Source organism: Martes martes (assembly GCF_963455335.1).
Source record: "Martes martes genome assembly, chromosome: 1".
NCBI lineage: Eukaryota > Metazoa > Chordata > Mammalia > Carnivora > Mustelidae > Martes > Martes martes.
Window position 1 is genome coordinate 73,843,079 of NC_137888.1, and position 13,693 is coordinate 73,856,771.

At 36.6% G+C, this 13,693-nt stretch overlaps 1 protein-coding gene across 1 annotated transcript in view; it reads left to right on the top strand.

Annotated features, from left to right (window-relative positions):
• The window catches only part of CPA3 (carboxypeptidase A3), a gene marked incomplete at its 5' end in the record, with an annotated part of 31,624 nt that extends 19,219 nt beyond the window's left edge, over positions 1-12,405 (top strand). Inside the window, 2 exons of the mRNA XM_080811140.1 lie at positions 1,046-1,130; positions 11,834-12,405. Of these exons, the coding sequence (XP_080667266.1) occupies positions 1,046-1,130; positions 11,834-12,021 (273 nt within the window). The 3' untranslated portion in view covers positions 12,022-12,405. The remainder of the gene's footprint in view (positions 1-1,045; positions 1,131-11,833) is intronic.
• Between the last annotated feature and the right edge of the window lie 1,288 nt (positions 12,406-13,693).

Consider the following 13,693-nt stretch of genomic DNA (forward strand, 5'->3'; position numbering starts at 1 on the left):
GCTATGGCTCCAATACTGCCTCATATTTTTAAAAATGAAAAGAAGTCACTATTGTCATTTTGATTTCCATCCATTGTATTCAGCACAACAGCATTTAATTTTAGTTGCAGCGGAGATTTGAACCAGTCATCAAAACCATCTGTATATATAAAACAAAGAAAATATACAAGCAATATGTGGCCCAAAGTCATTTATTTAGCCAATCTGAACCCATGAGTTTGATTAGTTCATGAAAAGCTACAGCAATGCAATTTCAGTCTGCCCTTAGGAAAATGGTATTATGGATTAAAAATACAAATACACACAACAAACCATTCTGAGTAAAGAGTTCTTAAACAGCAACTAAATTAATTAAGAAAAAACTTATCTTTTGGTTATATACATTACACATACAAAGTAAAAATCTTCATTGAGGGTACTAATATGTTAGTGACTACATTCCATTAAAATTCATTCCAATAATCATTCTCATAGCATGAAACACTAATATATATTAAAGGTCACGAAATGCATTCATCTTGGAAGAGAAACTCTAATTTAACAACTATTTTAAAGAAGAGTCAACTACATTTCTTCTCTCAGCACGCTAAAAGTTAGTGTGGAAGATGTCCATTGGCAATGCGGCACCCATAAAAACAAAGGAAGCAGAAACAGGGGAGAAACTGACTTTGGAAGAGACAAGTATCTGCAGCCAGAAAGTATATGAGAGGAAGTAGAAAGAGTATGTTTTTTAGAAGGAAGGACAAAAGGAAGAAAGCAGGGAAGGCGGGGGTAGAACAATGAGGGAGGGAGAAAGAAGAGAGAAAAGAAAGGATAGAAATCTAAAATGAGATATGACATTATTATATATAACTGATTTCACATTTAGAATTCTTCACAATAACAATGTATCTTACCAAAAATAAATTCCTAATTTAACTATTGATTTTATTTTGATCTTCAGTTGCCAAATAACCAATAAAATTTACTTTTTTTGATTCCCAAACAAATTAATACTGTTTACATAGTTTTCTATCATTCCAACTCTAACTTCCTTTTTCTCTAGGCCAAAGTTGCAAAAATTGGCACTGATGTTCTAGCAACTCGATATGAAACCCGCTACATCTATGGCCCAATAGCATCAACAATCTGTAAGTTTTTCCTATTATTTACTGTGGTATTTTCACTAATTCTTTTTATAAATATTAAAGAAATTTTAGAATTTGTAAATTGAGATTAGAACATCTAGAATTGCTAATTTAAACTTCAGTTTTAATGGATGATTCTGAATTACATGTGAATCTAGGGGATACATTTTGCCCTTTTCGGGGATAAGATTTTTCTAGAAACAAATTATACAAGGTTACAAGGTCAATAGAAATTGTTAAGTCAAGATGAAGTTTTGGTTTAATTCATCTACCCTCCCGTTCCCCACCAACATTTATCCTCACAGGAACTAATGAGAATTAGATGAAGCACACTCTACAATTTTTGTCGTTGTTGTTGTTGTTGTTTAACTGGACGTCTTCCCCAGCTCCTGATAGGAAAATGGGCCGACCAAAAGTTTCAGCCACTTTCATCATGTAAAACCAGTTTCTTGTCCTTCTCACCAGCCCCTTTCTATGGTGTTAAACTGAAATGTGTATGGTGGATTAAGAAAGATGATGTAAAGATTCTAGTGCTGTTGCTTTTGTTTTAGTGTCTAAGTACCACTTCTTACTCTTCACTATTTTTAGACTTCTTTGTCTTTGTGCATTTTTTTTTAAATTTTTATTTATTTATTTGACAGAGAGAGAGATCACAAGTAGGCAGAGAGAGAGGAGGAAGCAGGCTCCCTGCTGAGCAGAGAGCCCGATGCGGGGCTCGATCCCAGGACCCTGAGATCATGACCTGAGCCGAAGGCAGAGACTTTAACCCACTGAGCCACCCAGGCACCCCTGTGCATTTTTTTAATTACTGACAGATTTCTGACAAGTCAGGCACTGTGCTTGGCCCTTGATTTCACAATCTCATTAATCATCACAACAATATCCTATGAGGTAGGCTGTACTTATAACTGGCTAAACTGAGATTTAGTCCCAGGTTTCAAAACCAAAAACCAAGATCTTGGCCACTACATATAATGCTTTCTCATTTGGTTTCTTTAGCTAAAATAACCAGGTTTTTCTATTTTTAAGAAATGAAAAGAAATTCATTTGATTTTTCACCGAAGACCATTAATTCAGGCCTTGGGAAATAAAATCATTTGTTCTCTTATAGCACGATCCCACTGATCTTAGTTTGCAAATACTTCAGTAAAAATTGCCTTTTCTCCAAATCATTTCGCAGCTTCAATTCTTAGAACTGAAGAATGGAAAAATCCCAAAGAACTGCTTACAAAACCTTAACTTCCCAACAAAACTTAATTCCACAAAAGCAAGGATTACACTTCAGATCTCTTCTCAGATCACAAAATACCTAGCACAGTGCAGGGCATGGAACAATAGCAGAATTAATTCCCATAAACCTGCTCGGTTAAAATAGCACCCTGACTGATCCAAAAAGAATGAATGTGGATTGAAACCACAAGACTGAACTCGATTTAGCCTGTATCACTCCTTAGAGCCAGGACATCCAATATTTTTAGTATGAAGACTGCTGTTTAACCTTTAAATATTTTTAAAAGGTTTTATTTATTTATTTATTTATTCATTTGAGATAGGGAGAGTGTGTGAGAGAGAGAGAGAAAGAGAGTATGAGTCGGGTGGGGCCAGGGGGAGAAGCAGACTCCCCGCTGAGCAGGGAACCTGACTTGGGGCTAGATCCCCATGACTTGAGCCGAAGGCACACGCTTAACTGACAGAGACACCTAGGTTTCCCTAACCTTTAAACATTTCATGAGCAACCCACCACCACCAAACACATATACTTATTTCCACTACCCTTTTTAAATTCAAGGATTGAAGAAAAGAAATATATATGTGTGAATCCATGGACTCTTTGCAGTAATTCTACCTGGCCACATCTTATAAAATACTTCCCCAACCCAAGCTAAAAGTACAAACTTGGAATTAAGGTCTATACCCTCAATAACTGCTAACTGCTATGCTATCACATACAACTTCTAGAGCCAATTTACTGGAAGCTCCTTTGGTGGAATTAGAAAAATGATCAAAAAACCAGACAAGTCCCATTCCCAGAGAACATTCATCAGCAATCACCTATCAACTAGTCGTTATTAAAAGGCTGAAGAGAAAGTACAGTGACACAATCATTCACCAATATCAATTCAGATCTCTTGTTGCAACATAGCCATGCTAGAGATTAATTACACATACGAGTGGATGAAAACGGGATTTCAAAAAAGATGATATACTCAGCTATGTAGGTGGACCAAAAGTGGGCAAAGAATGATAGGACAAACTAGAACATCAGTTTAAAATGGCAGCCTACTTAGTGGATATTGAGAATTGCAGTACCAGACAAGCTAGATGTTCTTTCTTGGCATCAAAGAACAAAGGGTTCCAAACAGGAGCACACTTTGCAAATGGCAACTAGAACATCAAAGGATTACTGCTCTTACACTTTCCACACATATATATGCAATGTACATTTACATATATTTGCAAATTTTGAGCACACTAAAGCTATGCATGGCATTGTAACATAGTCAATTTAATGAGCAAGAATTTATGGAATGCCTCTTTCATAGCCCAGAACTTTGGAGCTTTGAGAGGTAGGTTAGAAGAATTAAGATAAAATAACTGCTCTCAAGGAGTTATATTCTAACTAGGAGAAAGACAGGCAAAAATACCATGGCTCCAAGCCATCATGTGTCACTTTCAAAATGGGAGGATAAGGTGAAGAGGAATTACATTCTGTACAACTGTGTAACAGTATCTTAAATTTTTTTAGTTATATTAAAAGATTTTTTAAAGAAATGCAGATTTAGAAAAAATTGCCTCTTCCATACAGGGCTAGAGCAGCTTGATAGATGTTTAAATTTTTTAGGAGTGACTGCTTTAGTAAAGTACCTGATTGAATTAATCAACCATTCATGAGAAGCAGAGGGTAACAAAGTGTTAACTTGGTAAGAACAGAAAATAAGGGCACCCCACAATTAAAATTTAGTCATTCCAACACCCTGGTTGTCACTTTAAAAAGTCCCAGGACTCAGGGAAAGCATTGATAGCATTTGCTAGTGGTTTTCTCTCTTTAATTTGATGGAGACCAAAGAAAAGGGCTAAGAAACATTTTTAAACCCAAATTACAGAGAGAGCTCTCACCTCCAGAAAAAATAAGTTTGCAATTTGAACCTAAGAAGCAAATATAGCCAGTAAATAAAAATCATAAAATTTGAAACCAGGAGGAAATCTAGGAGATGATCTAATTCAAGGTTCTCAATCCTGACTTCCCATCAGAATCATCTGAGCTTTTAAAATATGTGGATGATTAGACCCCACCCCCAGAAATTCTGATTTCATTAGTTTGTGGTGTGGGCCAGTCACCTGCATTTTTTTGCAAGTGCCCAAAGTGATTCAAAGATGAAACTAGGTTTGAGGGCACCCAGGTGGCTTAGTCGTTAAGCATCTGCCTTTCGCTCAGGTCATAATCCTGGGGTCCTGGGATCAAGCCCCATATCGAGCACCGCACAGGAAGCCTGCTTCTCCCTCTCCCACTTCCCCTGCCTGTGTTCCCTCTCTCACTGTCTCTCTCTGTGTGTCAAATAAATAAAATCTTTAACAAAAAAAAAAAAAAAAAGATGAAACTCGGTTTGAGAACCAGTGGTCTACGCTTAATCCCTCTTTCATAGACTATAAAAATAAAATAAAGAAAGATTTGATCAATTTGGGGAAAAATAGGAACAAAGATTAGCGTTCCAGACCAAAGTCAAAAGGTATACCAACTACTTTGCCACAAAGCAACAATATTTAGATGACACAAAAACTGATGTAAAAGGTTGTAAAATGTTTACATTTGTATATTGGTAACCTATCCAATCCTTTATCATCTTAGAAATAACAGAATATAGTACCTAGTTAGAAAGAACAGTTCACTGAATTGATAGGAACAGATAGCTTGCATCATTAATATCATCCACCTTCAATCACATCATAAATTAAAAAGTTAATTTCAACGTGCCTTTCTTGTTGCCTTCCCTACATACCAAATTGCTAGATCTGCTCCTATATCTCAACCCGGTACTGTTTTCTACACTCTGTACCACTTCCACATTTTGAAAAAGAGAAAATCAAGACCTCACATTTGTAGCTCACAATACCCAATCTCTATCTACTAAGACATTCAAGCTGAGATTATATTAAGGAGCAATAAAAATGCAAAGAAAAGATTTCAATTTATGCCCACATACCTCTAGCTTAGCTCTTGCTTCAAAAAGAAATTTCATTTAGTATTGACATAAAAGTGCCGGTTATTATGTTTAATGCATGTCAATAATACTTTTTTTGAAAAACAAATGTTAAGCCACCAGCATTATGTTATGTAGATTCCTGTGGACTGAAACCAGATTCCCAGTTTGGTTCAGTTTTATTTTTACTTGTTTTGATTGTCTTACAGTAAGTTCCTTGCACCTAACATGCCTTGAAAGGCACAGAATTTTTTTCAATGACAATATATTAAGAAAATGATGTCAACAGCAAAAAGTTATCTTGTAGAACTCAAAGAAGACTTTTTATTGGGAGGACTATAGACTGACATACAGTAGGTAGTATAGTACAATGGTTAATAGCACAAACTCTAAAGACATGCAGCTTGGGTTTGATTCCTGACTCAACCTTTACTAGCTAATGTTTTTGAGCAAATTGTTCAATCCCTCTGGGCCTAAATTTCCTCCTCTGTAAAACAAGCAACTGGTACTTAAATCCTAAGGTTGTGATAGGAATTTGTGAAATGAGTTAACATATGTGAAGCACTAAAAGGGTGCCTGGAATTTAGCAAGTGGCTATTATATCTTATAAATATATACGGGGCGCCTGGGTGGCTCACTGGGTTAAGCCTCTGCCTTTGGCTCAGGTCATGATCTCAGGATCCTGGGATCAAGTCCTGCATCGGGCTCTCTGCTCAGCGGGGAGTCTGCTTCCCCCCCACCCCGAGTCTGCCTCTCTGCCTACTTACGGTCTCTGTCTGTCAAATAAATAAATAAAATCTTTTTTTAAAAAGTAAATAAATATATATATATACACACACACAAATATTTTAGTAGGTTTAGCTTGTAGATAAACAAAAAGCTAAGTATCATGTTCAAAAAAGTTCTATAAACATGTATTCTTACAAGTAAAAAGCTTTCAGTTTTGCATTTATTTTATGCCTTACATAGTTTTTGTTTGCAAAGTTAAGGTTTTAAAGATACAAAAAGTGGTATCAAAAAAGAAAATGTAGGGGCACCTGGGTGGCTCAGTCATTAAGCGTCTGCCTTTGGCTCAGTCATGATCTCAGGGTCCTGAGATCGAGCCCTGCAATGGGCCCCCAGGAAACCTGCTTCTCCTTCTCCCACTCCCTCTGCTTCTGTTCCCTCTCTCACTGTGTCTCTCTCTGTCAAATAAATAAATAAAATCTTAAAAAAAAAAAAGAAAATGTATTACACTCAATAACATCACACAATTATGAAGAATCACAAATTACATATATTCTCAATAACCACTATTAATTTTAATGAGAAGCTTCACATAAAGCAAATCTGTCAAAGTGATACAGCCATACTCTTTAACTCTTTTAAATCACAATAGTTTACTTAACTGCAAATGGGGAGCTAGTACAGCTAGAAATTGGCCAAGTTTAATAAAATGCCTAGTAGACTCTAAATCACCATATAAGACATAATTCCTACTTTCCTTACCTTTATTGCTACCAAATTCTTACTTTTATGTGCCTTTTTCTAATGAACTTAAACCCAATTCTAGCTAAAAATGACAGCCTTCCTGATCACTAAAGCCAATACACTTAGCTCACAAGTTCCACAATCTCCCTACAACACTGGACCCTGGTGATATCCCTTCTTCTTGCCATTCCTTTGCCTTCCTTAACAATGAACTCTCTCAGGCACCTGGGTGGCTCAGTGGATTAAGCCTCTGCCTTCCGCTCAGGTCATGGTCTCAGGGTCCTGGGATCAAGCCCCACACTGGGCTCTCTGCTCAGCAGGGAGCCTGCTTCCCCTCCCCCTCAACTTGCCTGCTTCTCTGCCTATTTGTGATCTCTCTCTGGGTCAAATAAATAAATTCCTTAAGAAAATAATAAATAAACTCTCTTGGATTGCCTCTACCACCTTCTTCTCTACTCTTTCTCTGCTGACTACCTCTAGAAGTAGACATTAAAAAAAAAAAAAAAACACCCAAAACCAAAACCAGGTACACTACACATATACCACACAGGGTTCTCTTTTCAGTTCCCTCCTCCTCTTTCTTGCTTCTTCCTCATCAGGGAAGGGCTCTCTTTCCTTCAGGGTAGAGCCCTCATTCGCCACCTAGAGGCACCAGGTGGCCAAGCTAGAGGGATCATCTTTCACCCATGTAGTTACCTGCAGCAATCCATGGGAAACCAGCTGCACTAGGGGAACCAACCAGTCCAAAATAGCCATGCAGAGATTTTTTTTTTTTTAAGATTTTATTTATTTGACAGACAGAGATCACAAGAAGGCAGAGAGAGAGGAGGAAGCAGGCTCCCCACCGAGCAGAGAGCCCACAGGGCTCGATCCCAGTACCCTGGGATCATGACCTGAGCAGAAGGCAGAGGCTTTAACCCACTGCGCCACCCAGGTGCCCCGCCATGCAGAGATTTTAAAAACCATATTGTCATTGGAACAATGGAACAAGGCTCAAAAGAAGATGAGGGTCTCATGCTAAATCTAAACAGGAAGGATGACTGCTAAAATAGCTTTCAGTTAAGATTTAAAATTTAACAAAATGGACAAAATGTCCAGGATACAAGGAAAAATTACTTGTCACAGCAAAAATGAGGAAGATCACAGCATGAATGAGAAAAGACAACCAAAAGATGCCAACACTGAGGTGATTTACATGTTGGAATTATCTGATAAGAATTTTGAAGTCACAATCATAAAAATGCTTCAACAAGTAATTAGATAGCCTTGAAACAACACAGAAAATCTCACTGAAAAAAGGCAAGATATAAAAGGAACCAAATGAAAATCACCGAACTAGAAAATACAGTAACTTAAATTCTTAAAAACTCACTGGAAGGACTCAATAGCAGAATGAGTATGATGGAGAGAAGAATCAATTAACTTAAAGGCAGAATAAGAATTCAGGCAAACTGAAGAGAAAAAACAAATTGGAAAAAAAAGATGAGCAAAACTTCAGGGACCTGAAATGTAGTAATAAAAGAGCCAACATTCATATCATCAAAGTCTCAGAAGAGGAGAAGGAGAGTGAGAATGGAAAAAATACGTGAAAAAAAATAAAGACTGAAAACATATACCAACATACCAAAAAGCTAAGTGAATGCCAAATAGGATAAACTCAAAGAAATTCACACCGAGTACCTCATAATTAAAATTTTGATGGGGCGCCTGGGTGGCTCAGTGGGTTAAGCCTCTGCCTTCGGCTCGGGTCATGGTCTCAGGGTCTGGGATCGAGCCCCACATCGGGCTCTCTGCTCAGTGGGGAGCCTGCTTCCTCCTCTCTCTCTGCCTGTCTCTCTGCCTACTTGTGATCTCTGTCAAATAAATAAATAAAATATTTAAAAAAAATTTTTTTTTGAAAACGAGAGACAAAGAAAAAATTCTTGAAAGCAACCAGAGAGAAACAATCTAGAGGGGAAAAAATAATTCAAAGGACAGATTTTTCCACTGAAACCATGGAAAACCAAAAGGAAATGACAATATTTTTCAAGTGCTAAAAGAAAAGAACTATCAACCCTTAATTCTATATTCAGCAAAAATATCCTTCAGAAGCAAAGAGGAAATGAAGACCTTCTCAGACAAAGGAAAACTAAGAGAATTAATCACCCAAAGACCTACCCTTTAAAAATGGTTAAAGGAGGCTCCCCAAATAAGAAAGAAATGTAACAGGAAAAGCCTTAAAACTGGTAGAAATGAAGCAAAGACGATGGATTAGGTCATGAATGAATGAATGAATATGACAACAAATGAATGAATAGACAACTATGTCTTCATGATGGTGGAACCACAAAATATAATTCCATTTGATGTATCCTCAGTGCATGTACAGAAGTACTCAAGACAATTATGTTTAAAAAGTAGGAAGATAAAAAGAACCTAAATGCAAGTAAGATTTCTATATGTCACTTGACGTGGTAAAACACTGATATCAGCAGAGTAAATGATGTGTATTGTAAAATATGTATACTGTAATACCTGGAGCAACCACTAAAAACTACATGAAGTCATAGACCCAAAAACTTTATTATAAATACATCAAAATGGGGGCGCCTGGGTGGCTCAGTCGGTTCAGGTCATGATCCCAGGGTCATGGGATCGAGCCCCGTGTCCAGCTCCCTGCTGAGTAGGGGAGCCTGCTTCTCCTGTTCCCCCTGCAGTTCCACCTGCTCATGCACTCTCTCTCTCTCTGTGTCAATAAATAAATAAAATCTAAAAAATAAAAATAAATACATCAAAATGGAATCCTTAAAATGTTCATTTATCCAGAAAAAGTAAACAAAAGAGAAATAAAAGAATGAAAAACATATGGAACAAATAAAAATCAAACAGTAAGATGGCAGATTTAAGTTATAGCAATAATTTACCTAAAGATATTAAATAAAGACAGACTGGCAGGTGGATTTTAAAAAGTGCAACTGAACAATACACTGAGTACGATAAACTCATTTTAAAAATAACATAGACGGGTTGAAATTGAAATGCCTAAAAGAGATATGCCATGCAAATGTTAATCAAAGGAGAAGTGGCCATATTAATATGACATTCATCTGATATTTAAATATCAGATAAAATAAATTTCAGACCAAAGAAATTTGCTAGAAACAAAGAGAGACATTAATAAAGATAAAAGGATCAATCCACCAAGAAAACATAATGATCCTGAATGTGCGCAAGCCAATTTCACCTATAATGTTTCTGCCAATACCTTCAAAATTCATTTTTGCAAGCTCCTTCTTAAATGTGGTTGATGCTAAACATCCTTTGTCTTTCCTCCTTTATCCTCTCTTTTCCCCATCACTATCCTGAGTTCCTATTTCTATTAAATCTGAAATCTCAGACTGAAATCTCCATCATTTTTATCAGATTTTGTGATTCTTCCATTCCAGTGTTTTTGACATAAAACCCTCAGCACTATTCCTTGGTGTGGTGACTCTACACAAGTTCACGTTTTCCTTTCACAATACCTCCTCGCTGGTCTCTACTGTTTCCAGTCCAAGTTACCTGTCCTAAGTGCAGCACTAAAATAACTATTATTGCCTCCCAAACAAAACACCTGTCCTGATTTATCAGGTTTTTTGAACTTTGCCCACAAACTCTCACTGCTCCATTTGTTCCAGTCCAGCTGGATCCAATGGTCCCTGAAAAGGCCTCCATGCTTTTCTGTCTTTGTAGCTCACTGACCAGAATACCCTTCTTCCATTTCCATCTGGAAAAATACCTTTCAAGGCTCTCCATCATGAAGGCGGTATTTAGCAGGCATTGAGCATGAAATGTCACCCTCCTTACCAGACATATATATTTTTTTTTAATCTTCATAAGAGATTGTACCTTCCTTATGGTACTTACATATTCTGCCCTATCTCTATTGATTTGCATCTTTGACTTATCTCCCTTGAACAGTAAGTTCCCAAAGACACCAATATCATCTTTATCTTTGTACCCTGCACAGTCACCCTCCAACAGTGCTAAGTAAAGTGCACTGTGAATATTAAAGCTTTTTTTTTTTAAAGATTTTATTTATTTATTTGACAGAGAGATCACAAGTATGCAGAGAGGTGGGGTGGGGACGGGAAGCAGGCCCCCTGCTGAGCAGAGCACCTGATGCAGGGCCGGATCCCAAGACCCTGAGACCATGACCTGAGCCACCCAGGCACCCCCATATTAAAACTTTAATAAATATTTGTTGAATAGTTTAAGACCCAACCTTCTTTCTATCAAAATATTTCTTCCCTCTTTTCTTCATCACAGCTTTGAATTTTTATCATTCAAACCTAAAACATTACTATTAGTTAAACTCTTTATCTGTCCTAGAACATAAATGATTCTATGTACAAGAAAGTAGTTTCCTTATTATGCAAAGCAAAATATACATAAATGCATTTATAGTATATATATGTACTTGTATAAACCTTACATGTACATAATTTATAGATGTCTGTTTAGATTTTCAAATAACATTCTTAGTAAGATCTCATAAATATTGACTGAAAAGTTGGGCTAAGGGATTAAATACATCCTTAAAATAACTGATTTAAGCTTTCTTAGTTTTTTTAACTATAAAAATTGTTTATCCAAGCAACATGAATAGAAAGAGACCTGAAGTATGAGAAAGAATATACTTTTATCTAGCTTGTATGCTGAGTTTTCACTGACCAGAGGCCCCTCCTCAGTTGGTTTCCACAGCTGCTTGCCCTTGTCCAGACCAACTCCATCTGCAACACTGTGTGCCCAGGAAACAAAATCAGTTTATAGTACTGACCCAAGCAAAATGTAATTTTGAAAATGCAGCACATATTTAAAATGTGTGGTGGATCCCAAAACCATGATTATGTTTTACTCTAACACTCAATACTATGTAGAACACTACTGTTATCCATTACTGCAATTAACTGTACACATAATTATTTTTTACTGCTAATTTTACACCAGTGAATTTCCATTTCAAGAAAAACATTAGCATTTGTTTCTAATTAAATATTTATTGCTTATGTTTTACAGACCCGACATCAGGTTCTTCTTTAGACTGGGCTTACAACCTGGGCATCAAACACACATTTGCCTTTGAACTCCGAGATAAAGGCAAATTTGGTTTTCTCCTTCCAGAATCTCTGATAAAGCCAACCTGTAAAGAGACCTTGCTAGCTGTTAAATTTATTGCCAAGTATATCCTCAAGCATACTTCCTAAAGAAGTGGCCTCGGTTTAGAATGAGCCAATTAATCCTTTTTTGTGCCTTTTACCAGAAAGTCAATCTTCAATTATCCTGAAATATAGGGTTCCACATTACGTGAGTAGGTCCCTCTCTTGCTCACTTAAATCCTATGTTATTTCTTTTTGCTTTTATTTACTCTTAATAGCATCTTAACAAATAGCTTTAAGTGAAAGCTTTCAACTTCCTTTCTTTGCTCCAAATGAAGTTCAAACCCAGCAAAAAGTATATTTTGAGTATTTCGAAACATGATATACACTTGGTCACAGAAAAGAAATGAGAGCCTTAGGTTTCTCCAGAATCAGATTTTCCATATGGCTTCATCATTTCATGTACTAATATAATAAAATAAACTATACTCCAAAATGCATCTTCTGTTTTTTGATAAAATATACTCTCCACATTTCTCTATTAGCATTAATAATCAAGCATTAATGTGTCTCATGCAGTCTGTTAATAAGAAGTAATATCTTCAATTCAAAAACATACTTTGCCTGCATATATATTTCTTTTTAATAGAAGGAGACATTGTTTATATCTTCGCAATAGTAAAAGGATGTCCTAACAGGAAATAAAGTGGTACATATAGAGATGAATCTTAGTGCTTCAAACAATTAATGCAGTTCTCTTCAACATGACATACATTAAATTCAAAATAGTTTAATTTAACCTGCCATAATCCAAGGAAACTACCTGCCAAAACATCTCTCAGTAGTTACTGACACAGCCAAGACAGTCTGGTCAGATGTGAGCCCTGCCCTCATAATGGATGGGAAATAAAGTCTGGAAATATAGTACAAGTGTAAGAGAAAAAGTCATGTTGACCAAGGACAATCAGAGTAACTTAAACTTTTATATTGCTTATAATCCTATTGTTTAAGATAGAGTTACAAAATATCTCCCCCTACCCTGCCTCCAACACCATGATTTTTCAATACCTCATCATATGACTACAGCAGTATCTACATTCTAGAATTTGAGGGACAAGTAAGGAGTTCCTTGACTTCCTATAAACTGACTTCTCATAACACTGCACAAAATTTTTAAAGATCCTCCATGATCCTGAGAAACCAGGTATACAGATAATCTGGGACATTCTTCATTAATCCTATAGGGGGTCCTAAAAAGAACGAATGCTATCAAATCTACAATGTGGTGAATACTTCTGATAGTTATGATGTAGGTAAAAGTTTCCTGTGCAAAAAAAAAAAAAAAAAAGTTTCTCGTGCAAAATTGTCTAGAGGAAACCAACATAAACTAACAAAATTGCTTTACAGGTATGGGGGGAAAGGTGACAAGAGTCAAGAAAGTAAAAGGCAAAAAGGTACTTATGAGATTACATTGCCTCTTATTATAAAACATAATATCTATACCTAAATATTTAGTATTCAAAACTGGCTCAGAAAATGGGAATGTAAATTCATTCCATCAAACTTACCATATGGCAATTATTCACTCATTCACACTTACTCAACTGAGAAAAGACCAAGAGAAATTTTAACCTTAAAATTTACATAAATAGTAGGGCGCCTGGGTGGCTCAGTGGTCAAGTCGCTGCCTTCGGCTCAGGTCATGATCTCAGGGTCCTGGAATCGAGTCCCACATCCCGCTCTCTGCTCGGCAGGGAGCCTGCTTCTTCCTCTCTCTCTG